Source organism: Plecotus auritus (genome assembly GCF_963455305.1).
Source record: "Plecotus auritus genome assembly, chromosome: 7".
Lineage (NCBI taxonomy): Eukaryota > Metazoa > Chordata > Mammalia > Chiroptera > Vespertilionidae > Plecotus > Plecotus auritus.
In genome coordinates, this window is record NC_137774.1 from 3,099,177 (window position 1) to 3,116,474 (window position 17,298).

Genomic DNA, 17,298 nt, shown 5'->3' on the forward strand with positions numbered 1-17,298 from the left:
CACATAGCCACGGGCGCACGTGTCCGCGACCAGCTCCGGTCACCTCTCCGGAGGGTGGTGTGCAGGGACCTGGGGAAGGAGCTGCGCAGGCAGGGCCAACGCTGGGAAAAGCCAACCCCCGTAGGGGGCCGAGGTGGTCCGGGCCCAGGGTACCCCGAGTTCACCCGCCCGCACCTGCCCCCACGCGGCCCGCACACACCTCTCCTCATCACCCCTTAAAATCGAGAAGCCGCAGGTCTGGTCACGCCTCGGCGGCCGCGCTTCCCAACACCTGGGCGGGGCCCGAGGGTCCCCAGGTAGGGGGAGGGCAGGCGGGGACCCGCGAGTCCCCGGCCGGCGGCTCCGCGCGCGACACCGCGGTGCGCGTCTCCGCCCCGCGCCGCCCCCGGGCATTCCTGGCTGTGTCCGGAGCGTGTCGAGCGCATTCCGGGAAGGTGACTCAGCGACGGGCTCACGGACGAGGAAACCACGGAACTCAGAATGAGGGGAGGGACCTGGGGCATCACCGCCCTCTGGCAGCGCCGCGCCCGCCCAGGTCTGATGTAGAATATCCCAGCCCCCACCCACCCCACCCCCCACCCCCAGGGCTCCGGGCGGGGAGGCGAGCGCAGCGCCGCAGCCGCAGTGCCGCGGTCACGCGACGCCGGGACCCGAGCGGCGTCCGGAGGAAAGGGCTCCGCGTGGGACCCGGGGGCCAGATCACGCCCTCATTTCCCCCCTCCCCTGTGCCCTCTCCCCCCACCCCCACCCCGAGCAGGGGTCGGAGTCTGGGCTTTTGGCGGGACGCGGGATGGGGCTCCCGGACAAGTCGGCCGGGCACCTCCCTTTCTTCTCCCTCCCCCTCTCTCGGGGGTGGGGGGGGCACTGCCATCAGGCCTGCGGAGCCGCCGCCTTTAAACCTTGGGGTCACATGAGAAACAGGCTCTGGAATGGGAAGACATGGTTGTGCCTGAGTCTGCGATGGGACAGGATCCCTCTCCTCCTCCCGCCACCCCAGGCTGGAGCCCCTGGAGGCGGGGGGGCCGGGTGGGGGTGATTAGAAACGCAGCGGGGCGGGGGAGGCCGGCGCCTGCTGGGTTCTCTCTGCGGCCTGGCGACCCCGTGGGAGGAGGTGAAGGGCAAAGCCCGCTGGCCCCAGTTCTGATCCACACAATGGCTCCTCTGTCCTCTTTGCAGCCTCTCCTCCTGCCCCCCCCTCATCTCCGGACTCCGCTCTGCCCCCTCATTCTTGTCATCCACCTCCCCCCCCCACCCCCCGTCCAGGCTGCCTCTCAGCCCCCCTCTCAAGAACTCTCATCTCTGGGAACTCGCCCATCAGCATCTCTGGCCCAAGAGACGGGGTTGGGCAAGAGCAAGATGCTTTTCCCCTTTTGACAATGGGGAACCGAAACCCTGAGAGGTGAAGGGCTTGTCCGGGCTCCAGGCCAGTGGTCAGAAGCACAGCCAGGAGCGCTGGCCCCCAGCTCCCAGGCTGAGCTGCCCCGCCTCCGCCCTGATGCTCCAGTGGGGTGTCCCTTGGCCTGGCGGGTGGCTTCCCACCGAGCTGCCCCCGTAACCCAGCTGCAGTCTCCCCGGGAAAGAGGACGCATCTTCAAAGCCACGCTGTGCCCGGCCAGGCCCATCACGGGCCTGGCATCAGTTTGATCTGACCTGATGGCCAACCCAGAGCTTGGCGCGCAGGTAATACCGGTCTCACAAGTGAAAGAAACTGCCTTTCCATTTCCCCAGCCACCCCACCCCCCCTTCCTGCTTCTGGGCAGCCTCCCCAGGGAGACACACCTGAGCACCCCCTTTTTTGTTCTTCTGTTAAAGCAGGCATTCACGGGGCCTCGCCTCAGCTCTGGAAGCTTGGGAGCCCAGGCTGCCAGGTGGCAGATGACTTGCTTTTGTTCGGCCAGGATTCCTGCCATCTCTCCCTTCCCCGAAGCTACGAGCTACCTCCCTTGACCTCCAGTCCTTTCTGCCCAGGAGGCTGCAAGGGAAAGGACGTGGCCAGCCAGCAACCTCTTTTCAGACTTGGGTTCTAGGACAGCCCCAGAGGTGGGTCACCACTTCGCGCTTCCTAGATGCTGGTGGCTGCTCCGGGCTGGGATGGTGGGGCTGCCCTGTGGAGAGCGGCTGTAGTGTCTGGACAGGTTCAAGCCTCGGGCTAATGAGAGGGCACAGTCCTCTCGTGGCCACGTGCAAGTCCCAGCTTGGGGGGCAGAGCCTCCCAGCACAATGATAGCCAACAGCTGGAGTTGTCAGCTTGAACCTATGTTCCGAACACGTGGCCCCACCTGCCTGAGTGACGTGGGCTTGATAAAGTCCAGGTGCATGCAATTGAGGAGGATGGAAACGCAGGAGAATGGTGTAAACATCTTGACCACACCCTTACTTTGCCTCGTGGCATCGGCTATAACATGAAGACACGGCTTGTAGTCTGTGGTGCTGTCTCTGTCTCTCCATCAGAGAGGACAGCGTCCCACCCAGACCCAGCTTTCATTCTCTTGTCTGTCTTTTCTCAATCCTTCACTGCCCCCTCTCAGGCTCACCGTACCTGGCTGAGCTGGCGCGGCACATAAGGCGCCCAATGAGGGGCTGAGTATGCCATGGCCATGCCTGCTCACCACACGGCCCCACGCGGGGAGCCAGGAGAGCCACCAGGCCTTCGGGACTCTCTTTTTTTAAAAAAAATACATTTTATTGATTTTTTTACAGAGAGGAAGGGAGAGAGAGAGTTAGAAACATCGATGAGAGAGAAGCATCGATCAGCTGCCTCCTGCACACCTCCTACTGGGGATGTGCCTGCCACCAAGGTACATGCGCTTGACCGGAATCGAACCTGGGACCCTTCAGTCCACAGGCCAACGCTCTATCCACTGAGCCACACCGGTTTCAGCCCTCGGGACTCTTAGCTGCTTGCAGAGTGTGTGGTGGGTGAGCTTAGCTCTGCTCTTCGTTACCGTGGCTGTCCATGCTGAGGCCGGAACCCAGGTCTCTTTCCTGCCTGTGGCCGCTGCCTCCCACATGGCCGCGTGCACCTCGCCCGCCTGCCCTCACCTGCAGGCCAGCTCCTCCTGGCTGGGGGTCGGGGCAATCCCCTTCCCGCGCCCTCTCGGTGCGAAAGCCCTGAAGGCCGCCCGTTCCGCTCATTCCAGCTGCCTGCCCCGCACCTGTCTCGGGCAGTTGTACCCGGATCGTGACCAAGGACCACAAACGGTGCCTTCCCGGGTGTTGACGGTCCCACGGTCCGAAGGCCGGAAGTCTGAGATCCAGGTGTGGGCGGGGCGGTGCCTTCGGAGGCTGCGAGGAGCCTCTGACCGGCCCTCTCCCCAGCTTCTGGTGGTTGCCGGCAATCTCCGGGGTTCCTTGGCTGTCGATGGGTCCCCTGATCTCTGCCTTCATCGTGTGGCCTTCTCCCTGCAAGAGTTGGCTGAGACGTGTTCTTTCAGGGCCTGCATTCTCTTCTGGGGCATGTCCTGTTTCAAATGCCAATTACTCTGGGAGGGAAAACCAATAAGTTATGAGGACTCTAGTGTTAATTAATGTACCACATTTTAATAATAAAAAAAAAATAATAACAGCCCGGCCGGCGTGGCTCAGTGGTTGAGCATCAACCTATGAACCAGGAGGTCATGGTTCGATTCCTGGTCAGGGCACATGCCCAGGTTGCGGGCTCGGTCCCCGGTGTGGAGCATGCAGGAGGCAGCCAATCGATGATTCTCTCTCATAATTGATGTTTCTATTTCTCCCTCCCGCTCCCTCTCTGAGATCAATAAAAACATTTTAAAATATATACATTTAGCCCTGGCTGCTGTTGCTCAGTGGATAGAGCGTCAGCCTGTGGACTGAAGGGTCCCGGGTTCCATTCCAGTCAAGGGCACATGCCAGAGTTGTGGGCTCGGTCCCCAGGAGGGGGCGTGAAGCAGCCGATCAATGATTCTCTTTCATCATTGATGTTTCAATCTCTCCCTCCCTCTCCCTACCTCTCTGAAATCAATAAAAAAATTTTAACAAAAAATAAATAAAATATATACATTTATAGCAATACTGTGTCTTTAAAAGGGGAGGTAGTGTGTGCTGACATGGGTGTGGGGGGCCTGGAAGCTGGACCACCTCCCAGCATTGTCGTGCGCGCTGTTGGGAGGCGGCGTGGGTCTGCGCTGGCCCAGGCTCGCCCGCTGCTCTGCTGCCTCCGCTCCCACCTCTCACCTCCTCCCGAGGCTGAGGGCAGGCCTGGCCTCTGAGCCGGCGGGTCTGTTCCCCGGCGCTTGGAAGAACAAATCGGAGCTTCGTATTGGCGTATGAGTTCCTATTGTTGCAGAAAGTTACTCTCCTGCAGCTCTGAAGGCCAAGGTCAAAGTGGCCTCGCCTCTTCTCCATGCCAGAGGCCGCCTGCATTCCTTGGCTCAGGACTTCCTCTGTCCGGCTGTTGCTTCTGCTCTCACATCGTCTCGGACTCCCACCTCCCTGCCTCCCCCTCATAGGGCCCCCGAGATTACAGCAGGGCCCCCCTAAAAACAACAACAGGATAACCTCCCAATCTCAAGAGCTGGGACTTCATCACAGCTGCGAAGTTCCTTTTGCCATATAAGGTCACGTTCAACTTTCATAGGTTTGGGATTTTTCCCCTTTTTTTTTATAGGTTCGGGATTTTGACGTGGACATCTCTGTGGTGCGGTTACTCTGCAACCACAGATGGGGAGGGCGGGAGCCCGGGGACTGCGTCCTGCTTGGCAGCAGAACCTTCCTTCTAACACCCCACCTCCCGGCACGACCAAGTCAACACACACCGGGAACTTGCTGTCCCCCAGACCCGTGTGGGGCTGAACAACACTCCTGCTCAGATCCTGTAGCCTTCGCCGTCGTCTTTGGCTCATCCCACGGAGGTCCCCACATCGGAAACCGGATTCCATTTTTAAACGCCCCCCCCCGCCCCCCGCGCCGGGAGAAGCTGCGGTCCTGGCGACAGTAATTCCAGGCTCGCAAAGCAGGACTTTCCACCTGAGGAAGGGGTGGGACCGGCCCGCCCGTGCATGGGGGGCCAGAATTCCCCGCTCGGTTGGACAGGAAGGGCTTACTAGCCACAGGGCACGCCCCCTGGGGACCAAACCGAAGCCCGTGGCCCGTTCAGATCCTGTCACGTGACCTCCCCGGCCAGCTGCTGCTGATCCCTGTGGTGAGGCTGGACCAGGCCTGCCACGTGGAGCCCTGGGCCAGGGACATTCCACCGCCCCGTGACATCCTGACATCCGTGACATCCGCTCCCCTGGTCTCCAAACCCAAGCCTGCATCCAGATACATCCTGGTGAGGGGAGGCAGGCCCCCTGCACTTGGCACTCCCCGCTCACTTCTCCTGGCTCCGAGCCCGGGGCGGGGGGGGGGGCGGCAGGTAAAAGTCCTCCTTCGAGGGAAGAGGGGCCCCCAGCGCCTGCCTCACCTCGGCAGCTCCCCAGGGGCACCGGGCAGGGCAGGGCAGCTCCCCAGGGGCACCGGGCAGGGCAGGGCAGCCCCCCAGGGGCACCGGGCAGGGCGCAGGAAGGCTGTTGTCCTTCAGCAGCCGCTCCCGCTCCCTCGGGATGGGCGTGGCCCAGCTTTCCAGGGGCTTTCGGCAGGCGCTGTTTTTGCTTTCACGTCTCCAAAGCTTGGTCCCTGGGTCGTTCCCAAAACCAACAGACGGTGGGCTGGACGCAGCCGCCACCGGGCCCTGCACGTGTGCGGATGACCTGGGCTGTTTGCTCCCACGGGGTGCGGTGGACGCCCCTCTGAGCCCGGGGGAGGCGAAGGCCTTCCTCGCCCCGCACCCCTCACCCCTCACCCCTCACCCCTCACCCCTCACCCCGCACCCTGCACCCCTCACCCCTCACCCCTCGCCCCTCACCCCGCACCCTGCACCCCTTGCCCCTCACCCCTCGCCCCTCACCCCTCGCCCCTCACCCCTCACCCCTCACCCCTCACCCCTCACCCCGCACCCCTCACCCCTCACCCCGCACCCCTCACCCCTCGCCCCTCGCCCCTCACCCCGCACCCCTCACCCCTCACCCCGCACCCCGCACCCCGCACCCCTTTCACCCCTCGCCCCTCGCCCCTCACCCCTCACCCCTCACCCCTCACCCCGCACCCCGCACCCCGCACCCCGCACCCCTCGCCCCTCGCCCCTCGCCCCGCACCCCTCACCCCTCACCCCGCACCCCGCACCCCGCACCCTTCGCCCCTCGCCCCTCACCCCTCACCCCTCGCCCCTCGCCCCTCGCCCCGCGCCCCTCGCCCCTCGCCCCTCGCCCCTCACCCCGCACCCCGCGCCCCTCGCCCCTCGCCCCTCGCCCCGCACCCCTCGCCCCTCACCCCTCACCCCTCGCCCCAGGGGGGAAGCACAGGCCACCTCTGGGAACACGCTCAGGGTGCCACGCGATGGGCCCCCGGAGGCCACATCCAAACCTTGGCGCTCCTCAGGCCAGTTTGGGGGTGGGAGGGACGGGAGGGGGGCAGAGCGCCCACATGAGCAGAGCCAGGCCGATGGGCCAGGTACAGAGAGTCCGCACGGAGGACAGTCCTGGGTGCCTAGCAAAGGCCAATTGCAGGGGGCACCTCACGGCCAGGGAGGCCTTTCCTCCCCTGGCACATTGATCGCTGGTCATGCCGTGTGGACCCCGGCCTTTCCTCCCCTGGCACATTGATCGCTGGTCATGCCGTGTGGACCCCGGCCTTTCCTTCCCTGGCACATTGATCGCTGGTCATGCCGTGTGGACCCCGGCCTTTCCTTCCCTGGCACATCGATCGCTGGTCATGCCGTGTGGACCCCGGCCTTTCCTCCCCAAGGCAACCTCCGGCCTCAGGTGTATTTCAGCTCCAGGCCCAGAAAAGCAGCAAAACCAGACCAGGGCCCCACGGCTGCCTCGGGCCCGGCTGCACTGGATAATGACCCCCTGGCACTGACCAGTCGGTCAGGGGAGACCCGGACCCTGAGCGGGCACAGCTGGAAAGCTGCCGAATATTCTATTCAGATCTTCCCCGGGACCTCCCCTAAGCTCTCCACCCTTAAAACCCTTAGGACTGGACCCAGTGCCTCTCCCTCCCGAGCACGCCCTGCCCTTCCTTCCCCTCCCCGTCCCCTCCCCCTCCCTGTCCCCTTCCCCTCCCTTCCCCCTCCCCGCTCCCTCCCCTCCCTGTGCCCTCCCCCTCCCTGCCCCCTCCCCGTCCCCTCCCAGTCCCCTCCCCCTCCCCTTCCCCCTCCCCGTCCCCAGCACCTCACCGTCCCCTCCCCCTCACCCTCACCGTCCCCTCCCCCACCCTGCCCCCTCCCCCTCCCCGTCCCCAGCACCTCATCGTTAGCCTGCTCACTCCCCCGCTCCCAGGCCCCTCCTTTGCCTCTGTAACTTGCTTCCTACGGCCATTTCTTCTAGGAATGACTTCTCCTCTGGGATTTACCCAGGAAATCTTCTCTTACAGTTTGGGTCTTGGCTCTGAATTCTTTCCCAGCCAGAACCCAGGTACCGAGGTTGCTGGACCCAACTTTGGTCTGACGCCTTGGGTCTAACCCCCGGTGCCATTCCAAGCACCAAACGGACGCCGGACGCGGAGCCCGGAGCGGGCCTGCCTACCCCGGCCTGCCCCTGCACCCCAAAATAGGCATCATAGAAATCGCCTTCCCCGAGGCTCCCTGCTGAGGGTCAAACCCTTCGGCCTTTTCCAGACACACCCACAGGCGGTGGTCAGGATTATACCGGGCGGCCGGGCAGCTGGGCAGCTGGGCGGGGAAGGCGCTGAGGGCAAGGGGCACTAACCGATGCCCACGTGTGCCCCTAAGCCGCCGTGGAGCGGAGCGATGCTGTGTGTCCGACAGGAGGGCCATTTCCCAGAGCAGAGTCCCTCGTCCTCTGGGCTCGCCGCCCCGGAGTCCTGACCAAGGGGGCAGGGCTGAGACGAGATGGCGTTTCTCCTTGGAGGCACCACCAGCTGGTCCCAGCCGCCCTCTCCGAAACCCACTGTTTCCAAACGGAATGGGGAACCAAGCGATTACCTGTCAAAACTCACAGACGCGCCCTGACCGGTGTGGCTCCGTGAATAGAGCGTCGGCCTGCGGACTGAAGGGTCCCAGGTTCGATTCCGGTCAAGGGCATGTACCTTGGTTGCGGGCACATCCCCAGTGGGAGGTGTGCAGGAGGCAGCTGATCGATGTTTCTCTCTCATCGATGTTTCTAGCTCTCTATCCCTCTCCCTTCCTCTCTGTAAAAAATCAATAAAATATATTTTAAAAAAACAAAAAAAACTCACAGACGCATTTGCTAGTGAAATAATTTTGCTAAAAACAAACCAAAAAGTGAAGCAGGTTTGGAGACGGCTCCTGAGTGGGGAGGACATTTTTTAAAATATATTTTTATTGATTTCAGAGAGGAAGGGAGAGGGAGAGAGAGAGAAACATCCATGATGAGAGAGAATCATGGATCGGCTGCCTCCTGCTCGCCCCCTACCGGGGATGGAGCCCGCAACCCAGGCATGTGTCCTCGGCCGGAATCGAACCTGGGACCCTTCCGTCCACAGGCCGACGCTCTATCCACTGAGCCACACCAGCCAGGACCGGGGAGGAGCCTTTAGGTGTGGCCGGAGAACAGCTCTCTTTGTCTCCTTCTTGGGATCCAGTCAGCACGCTTCTGCACAGAAGTCCTGGGACAGTGGTCGGCAAACTGCGGCTCGCGAGCCACATGCGGCTCTTTGGCCCCTTGAGTGTGGCTCTTCCACAAAATACCACGGCCTGGGCGAGTCTATTTTGAAGAAGTGGCGTTGGAAGAAGTTTAAGTTTAAAAAATGTGGCTCTCTAAAGAAATCTCCATCGTTGTCCTGTTGCTATTTGGCTCTGCTGACGAATGAGTTTGCCGACCACTGTCCTGGGAAATGCCTGTGGTCCGGCCTCCCCCACCACATCCCTCTGGCAGACGCATCCCTCTGCAGACGTGGCTGAGCCCGGGCCCCGGGGAGGGAGGGCATCGGATGCCAGGTTCGCTGAGCCTCAGAGAACCCAGGAAGGACCTGGTCTCCACCTCGCCGCAGCCGCCTGCTGGCTGATGGTCCCGGAGGGAGGGGCATTGCTTCCTGACGGGCCAGGCCTGGGAAAATGCACAGCCTCGGAACTGGGTCTTGGCAAACCAGCACAAAGACCCTACCATCTCAGGCCGAGTTCCAGTTGCCGTGGGTCTAGTGTCTGCCACTGCTCGCTTCTCAGACTGAGACCTCTGAGCACGTCAGGCGGAAGACAGGGACCGCACATCGTGGTGAGGGTGGCATCAGACCTGGCGCCTCCATCTCCTGGCAGGCTCGTGCGGTTCCTAAGGGGAGAGGCACCCGGAGTTCGGTTACCCCAATTTGCAGTCCTTAGCGGTGCCCGACGGGAGCCACGCTGGCTGGGGAAAGGCTGAGTGGCAGCCAGAAGCCATAGGGAACCCCAGGACGCCAAGGGCCATGTGAGGTCTCAGGCGCTTCTGAAACCCTGGGGACCCAGAGGGGAACAGCAGGAGCCTAATTCTAATTCCAAACCAAGATCGGCAGGTTGTGAGTACTCAACAGACCAGCAGGTCAGCCGTGAAGAACTGGTCCCGAGAGATGTGGAAAATAGCTGGGATGACCCATCAGCCCTAGAGAAAAACATCTTTTAAAAACAGAGAGACTCGCCCAGCCGGTGTGGCTCAGTGGATAGAGCGTCGGCCTGTGGACTGAAGGGTCCCAGGTTCGATTCCGGTGAAGGGCATGTACCTTGGTTGCGGGCACATCCCCAGTAGGGGGTGTGCAGGAGGCAGCTGATCGATGTTTCTAACTCTCTCTCCCTCTCCCTTCCTCTCTGTAAAAAATCAATAAAATATATTTTTTTAAAAATAAAATAAAAACAGAGAGACTTGCCCGGCCCGTATGGCTCAGTGGTTGAGCATCAACCTATGAACCAGGAGGTCACGGTTCGATTCCTGGTCAGGGCACACGCCCGGGTTGGGGGTTTGCTCCCCAATAGGGGGGTGTGCAGAAGGCAGCCGATCAATGATTCTCACTCATCATTGACGTTTCTCTCTCCCTCTCTCTCTCTCTCTCTCTCTCCCTCTCTCTCTCCCCCTCTCCCTTCCTCTCTGAGACCAATACAAATACATTTAAAACAACAACAACACAAAACAGAGGCTCAAGGCCCCTTAAAAAGTTAAACACGGAATGGCCACGTTGCCCAGGAATTCCACTCCTAGAAATACACCCCGATGCCCTGACCGGTTTGGCTCAGTGGATAGAGCGTCGGCCTGCGGACTCAAGGGTCCCGGGTTCGATTCCGGTCAAGGGCATGTACGTTGGTTGCGGGCACATCCCCGGTAGGGAGTGTACAGGAGGCAGCTGATCGATGTTTCTAACTCTCTATCCCTCTCCCTTCCTCTCTGTAAAAAATCAATAAAATATATTTTAAAAAAAAAGAAAAAAAGAAATATACCCAGAGAAAGGGAAACGCGTGGTGCACACCAAGGCCTGTGTTCATCGCAGCTCCGTTCGCCACGCGGGCACGTGCCTCGACCAGGAATCACACGTGACCTCCTGCTCAACCACTGAGCCACACCCGTTGGGCTAGCGATGGGGATTTTTAAAAATCGGGCCTTTTTTTAAACCTGTGAGGACTCCACCCAATGGCTCCGACACAGTAAGTGCTAAGCGGCTTCTAAGTGGGTTTGTTCCCCATCGGTTCAGTCAGGAGTCAGGTGCAGCGAGAACTTCCTGGCCGCAGCAAGGAATCCAGGACGGGAGACCGGAGGGGCTCAGCGTAGAGGTGACAGCGGAGGGCCCAGGCGGGTGGCTCTGGCTCACTGGGAAGCCGGAGGCAAGGGGGCCGAGGCGACAGCGTCAGGGGTGAGCCTGGGACAAGCCTCTGCTGCCCACTGCTCCCCTTGCTGCAGTCTCTGGGAACCCTCAGAGCTTGGGAGATGGGGCCTGTGCGGGGGCGGGGGGGGGGGAGATGACAGGCTTGCTCCCCTCGGGGGGAGCTCCCGCTGGGTCCTTTCGGTTGAGGCTATTTCTCTCTCTCTCTCTTTTTTTTTTTTAAATATCTTTTATTGACTTTTTACAGAGAGGAAGGGAGAGGGAGAGAGAGTTAGAAACATCGATGAGAGAGAAACACCAATCAGATGCCTCCTGCACACCCCCCACTGGGGATGTGCCCGCAACCAAGGTACATGCCCTTGACCGGAATCGAACCCAGGACCCTCGAGTCCGCAGGCCGACGCTCTATCCACTGAGCCACACCGGCCAGGGCGCTATTTCTCTCTCTTGCAGGTGGAAATCTTAGGGGAGGTGTCGGGGGAAGTTCTCAACGGAATATGCATCAGCGTTCCAGGTGTGCTCCTTCAGGGTCACGGTCTCCACGGAGCGGTCGGCGCCAGGGCAGGCGGTCCTGAGTCATTGCAGCCGGGCCTGAGGCAGCCACGGGGCCCTGGTCTGGTTTTGCTGCTTTCCTGGGCCTGGAGCTGAAATACCGCTGCGGCCTGGGTGCTGTCTTTAGGGAGGCAAGGGCAGCGCCTCTTGACCGCATGACCAGGGCACGCTGGGGGCGGAGGCCTCGTTTTCACAGGTTTGCCGCTTGCCGGACACCTGGGCCTTTCCGCCCCGGTGACCTCTGTATCTGGCCCATCTTCCTTGCTCTGCTCCTGTCTGTCCAGCTGCCTATTACAGGTTTGGCCCTGGGGTGTTCCTAAGGGAAAGCAGGTCTCTCGGGCGGGGGCGGGGGGGGGCAGAGGAGGAGGAGGAAGAGGAGGAGGAGGAAGAGGAGGAGGAGGAGGAGGAGGAGGAGGAGGAGAAGGAGGAGGAAGAGGAGAAGGAGGAGGAAATGGAGGAGGAGGAGGAGGAGGAGGAGGAGGAGGAAATGGAGGAGGAGGAGGAGGAGGAGGAGGAGGAGGAGGAGGAGGAGGAAATGGAGGAGGAGGAGGAGGAGGAGGAGGAGGAGGAGGAGGAAGAGGAGGAGGAGGAGGAGGAGGAGGAGGAGGAGGAGGAAGAGGAGGAGGAGGAAGAGGAGGAGGAGGAAGAGGAGAAGGAGGAGGAAATGGAGGAGGAGGAGGAGGAGGAGGAGGAAATGGAGGAGGAGGAGGAGGAGGAGGAGGAAATGGAGGAGGAGGAGGAGGAGGAGGAGGAGGAAGAGGAGGAGAAGGAGGAAGAGGAGGAGGAGGAGGAGGAGGAGGAGGAGGAGGAAGAGGGGGAGGAGGAGGAAGAGGAGGAGGAGGAGGAGGAAGAGGAGGAGGAGGAGGAAGAGGAGGAGGAGGAGGAGGAGGAGGAAGAGGAGGAGGAGGAGGAGGAAGAGGAGGAGAAGGAGGAAGAGGAGGAGGAGGAGGAGATGGAGGAGGAGGAGGAAGAGGAGGAGGAGGAGGAGGAGGAGGAGGAGGAGGAAGAGGAGGAGGAGGAGGAGGAGGAGGAGGAGGAGGAGGAGGAGGGGGAAGCAGCAACAGGCCATAGCCACAGGATGAGCTAATCTAGGACCAGCTCACTCAGCACTGAGACTCCCACACAGGGAAGCACATCCCAACCCCCTGGGAGCTTCAACGCTGCGGGTGCCTGGGCCCCACCCTCAGAGACTGGGACTGAGCCGGTCTGGAGCGTGGCCGGGGCTTCGGAACTTCCCCAGGTCCCCAGCGATGTTAACGTGTGGACACATTTGGGAACAACTGACAGCGGAAAGGGAGGACCTGAAGGCCGTTCTCCACGCCAGCCGGGAGGACGCGGCGGTTTCGGTAAGCGCCGCAGAAAGCTCCCTCTTGGGGGGCATGACGCGTTGTCGTGGTCACAGTGAGCAGCGCACGGCTGGGAAGGAATGGGGCCCCGTGCGGAGATGAGGCAGACTGCCCCGGCTCTCCCCACACCCCTCCAGGCACCCGCATGGGAATGTGGGAATGCACGGTGACAGGTCCCGGACAAGGGGGGGTCTCCCCAGTTATTCCAGGCACTCCCGCTAGGGGGTGCCAACGCGGGCCCCCTCAGGACTTCCCAAGGTCAATGAACTCCTCTTCCCTGTGGAGTGCTAATACAATTTTGGAAATGCTTTTCCTGAACATCTATCTAATTGGTATTCACTGGCAGGAGGCTGTTTTCCCTGGCGTGCAAGCGGACGATGCAGGGATCGCCCCACGGTGAGGACTTGGACACCTCGCCCTGCTGGCGAGCCTCAGGGTTAGCCGTGAACTTTCCTCGCCACTGGGCCACACCGCGTTTTCCCACGGAGGTCCGATTTCTGACAGGCTGACGCTGTTTCTGTGGTGGTAGTGTGGAAATAGCGGGGAGACGTGTATGGAGAAATGGGAGAGGAGTGTCGGGGAGACGAGGATGGAAAGAATAAGAAATGGCCCTAGCTGGTTTGGCTCAGTGGATAGAGCATCGGCCTGCGGACTGAAGGGTCCCAGGTTCGATTCCGGTCCAGGGCATGTACCTTGGTTGCGGGCACATCCCCAGCAGGAGGCAGCTGATCGATGCTTCTCTCTCATCGATGTTTCTGACTCTCTATCCCTCTCCTTTCCTCTCTGTGAAAAATCAATAAAATACATTAAAAAAAAAAAAAAGAATAAGAAATGGGCAGGAGGTCACAGTTCAATTCCCCGTCAGGGCACATGCCTGGGTTGTGGGCTTGATCCCCAGTGTGGGGCGTGCAGGAGGCAGCCGATCAACGATTCTCGCTCATCGTTGATGTTTCTATCTCTCCCTCCCTCTCTGAAATCAACAAAAATATATTTAAAAAAAGAATAAAAGGAGAAATGGGCGGGTGGGAGGGGAGCACGGGGCCAAAACACCTGGCGGGGGGTTGGTCCTGTGTGTGAGCTGGACCGTGGCTTTGAGGGAGTTTGTCTGTGCCTCTCACCAGCCCTGGTAGCCCACGCGTGCAGACACTTCCTGACAGTCACTGGGAAGACAATTAATTTTTCACCCCAGAAAGGAGCATATGTTACTGAAAGCACCGACTCCCGCGGGGAGCGTTCCACTTCCCTGTTTAAGCGGATAAATTACCCTGGAACTTAGTGGCTTGAAGACTCAGGCATTAGGTCCTTGGTGGGTTGAGTGGCCTCGGAGGGGCGGTTCTCCCTGGCAGTCCCACGTGGTCGCAGTGTGGACGGGGCTGAACACTGGAGGGGGGTCCCTCACGTGGTGACAGTGGAGGCAGGCTGTCAGCTCCGAGTCCAGCTGGGGCTGTCACCTGCAGGTGGCCTCTCCCAGTGACAGAGCAGCGTGGGGTTCCAAGAGGGAATGTCCTGTGAGCATCATTCCAGGAGACCCAGGCGGGAGGTGGCGCGGGACGTCACTGCTGTCATTTCTGCCACATCCCACTGTTTAACAAGCCGCTGTAGCGTCTTCACGGATAGAGACTTAACCGACTCACCCCTCATGAAGGTCTGGGCCCCACATGTAGGTCTGATGCCCGGATGGAACGCTAGGTCAGGGGTCCTCAAACTTTTTAAACAGGGGACCAGTTCCCTGTCCCTCAGACCGTAGGAGGGCCGGACTATAGTTTAAAAAAAAACAACTATGAACAAATTTCTATGCGCACTGCGGGCCCGGGACGCGTCGGCTGCTAAGCAGGACAGGCAGCGGCACCCGGCGGGCCGGATAAACGTCCTCGGCGGGCTGCACGTGGCCCGCAGGCTGTAGTTTGAGGACCCCTGCCTAGGTATTGGGATGGAGGTCCAGCCCCTGACCCCATGGGTTTCAGGGGAGGGGTGGCAGAAGGCTTGGGGGCGGGGGAGCAACTGAAGACAGCCACCTTTGGAGATGCACTTACTTAGCCCAGGAAGTAAGAACTGGACATTTACCTGGCCGGCGCGGCTCAGTGGTGGAGCGTCGACCTATGAACCAGGAGGTCACGATGCGATTCCCGGTCAGGGCACGTGCCCAGCTTGCGGGCTGCATCCCCAGTGTGGGGCATGCAGGAGGCTGATATTTCTCTCTCTCTCTCCCTCTCCCTTCCTCTCTGAAATCAATAAAAATATATCTAAACAGGAAAGAATTGGACCGTTTTAGGGACCTGCCTCACCTGTAAGGAAATTGCTTTGTCTCTGAAGAGCAGGCTCCTAATACGTCTTCAGGCCCCGGCACAACAGCCATCAGCTCACCCTGCACGCCCCTCCTGGGGATGGAGCCCGAAACCCGGGCATGTGCCCTTGGTGAGGAATCGAGTTGGCAGCCTCTGGGTCTTGGAATGGTGGTCTGGACCGCCCTGGAAGTCCGGACCCCGATAAAGGACTGGATACTGGGTTCGAGGCCTGGGCCCCGGGATGGCCTCTGTGCCCTGGCATGAAGGTCTGGGACCCGGATGGAGGTCTGAGTGTCGGATGGAGGTCTGGGTCCTGGGTCAGAGGTCTGAGCAGTGGAGGGTGGGCTGGGCGCCGGGTGGAGGTCTGGGTCTGGGGCTGGACCTCTGGGTCTTGGAATGGTGGTCTGGACTACTGTGGGCCTGGACCCCGATAAAGGACTGGATACTGAGCTAGAGGTCTGGCCCCCCGGCATGACTGTCAGGGACCCGGATGTAGGTCTGAGCCCCGGATGGAGGTCTGGGTCTTGGGAGGGCAGTTCGGGCCCCAGAAGGAGTTCTGGGTCCTGGGAGGAGGTCTGGTTAGGGGCAGGACCTCTGGGTTATGGAATGGTGCTCTGGACTACGGATGGTGATCCGGCCCCTGATACAACACTGGCTTCTGTGTTTGAGGTCAGGGCCCTGGGATGGCCTTCTGGGCCCTGGCATGAAAGTCTGGGACCCAGATGTAGGTCTGAGCCCCAGATGGAGGTCTGGGTCCTGGGACGGAGGTCTGGGCCCTGGAGGGCGTTCTGGGCCCCTGTTGGAGGTCCGGGTCAGGGGCTGGACCTCCGTCCCAGGACCCAGAGTTCCATCCGAGCATCAGACCTACATCCGGGGCCCAGACCTTCATGCCAGGGCACAGAAGGCCATCCTGGTACCCATTCCTCAAACCCAGTATCCAGTCCCTTATCGGGGTCCAGACCTCCACAGTAACTCAGGCCCCCGGTTTCCAGGGTCCCGCCCTCCCCGAACCAGCCTCCCTGTGCCTCTCAGGCATCCCAGCACCAGCTGGGCACCGCCCCCTCCTCAGATCCGAGTCCCAGCTCCACGGGCTCCTCCAGGTTCTGGGATCCCGGAACCCAACCTCTCCCCTTGCTCCCCAGCCACGGAGGTGGGGGAGTTGTGTCCTGCAGCTACTCTCTCCCCCCCTCACTCCCCCGCCCCCCGTGGCTGCTTCCTGTCATTTCCTTTTTTTAAAAAAATATATTTTATTGGTATTTTACAGAGAGGAAGGGAGAGGGATAGAGAGCTAGAAACATCGATGAGAGAGAAACATCGATCAGCTGCCTCCTGCACACCCCCCACTGGGGATGTGCCCGCAACCAAGGTACATGCCCTTGACCGGAATCGAACCCGGGACCCTTCAGTCCGCAGGCCGGCGCTCTATCCACTAAGCCAAACCGGTTTTGGCTTCCTGTCATTTCTGTCCTAAAATAACCATTGCCCATTCTCAATAGTAAGGTGTCCCAATCAGTGTGGATTGTTTTCCTGATCGCCCCGACTAGTAAGTGAGGATGAACGTTTCCCATCTCCTCTCACCGAATAGCTCATCCTCTTCTAACTGCTTGGCATGTGTTAACTCCTCACAAAGCCCTTCCAGCGAGCAGTTACTATTACCCTCGCCCTGCGGGGGCGAACACGGAGGCCAGGGCACACACACGCAGCTGGTAAGAGGAGGCCCCGGAGACACACTCGCATCCACGCGCCCTGCAGCTCTGGGCACGTCCCTGACGCATTAGCGTTGCAGGTTCTGGATGGACATCGCTGCTGTCGGCCACCGGAGCTGTTCGAGGGTTTTCGCCGTTATAGAGCTTGGGTCCCCCTGAACCTGACAAATTTGCCAGGAACCTTGCGACTTCCTCCATTATTATTATTTTTTTAAAATATATTTTATTGATTTTTTACAGAGAGGAAGGGAGAGGGATAGAGAGTTAGAAATATCAATGGGAGAGAAACATCTGTCAGCTGCCTCCTGCACACTCCCTACTGGGGATGTGCCCGCAACCATGGTACATGCCCTTGACCGGAATCGAACCTGGGACCCTTGGGTCCCCAGGCTGACGCTCTATCCCAGGGGTGGGCAAACTTTTTGACTCGAGGGCCACAATGGGTTCTTAAACTGGACCGGAGGGCCGGAACAAAAGCATGGATGGAGTGTTTGTGTGAACTAATATAAATTCAAAGTAAAGGAGCGGAGGGGAGAGCAAGAGAACCCTCCGCTCTTTCGGCTCCGCGGGCCGGATAGAACAGCTGAATGG

At 60.4% G+C, this 17,298-nt stretch overlaps 1 protein-coding gene across 2 annotated transcripts in view; it reads right to left on the reverse strand.

Moving 5' to 3' along the window:
* The window catches only part of SPHK1 (sphingosine kinase 1), a 54,041-nt gene that overhangs the window by 4,061 nt on the left and 32,682 nt on the right, over positions 1-17,298 (reverse strand). The window contains exon 1 of one of the 2 annotated variants that reach the window (XM_080678410.1): positions 200-371. The exons of the other annotated variant lie outside the window; for it this stretch is intronic. Within the exon in view, the coding sequence (XP_080534536.1) occupies positions 200-209 (10 nt within the window). The 5' untranslated portion in view covers positions 210-371. Of the gene's footprint in view, positions 1-199; positions 372-17,298 lie in introns of those variants that run through there. 2 annotated transcript variants of the gene reach the window in all.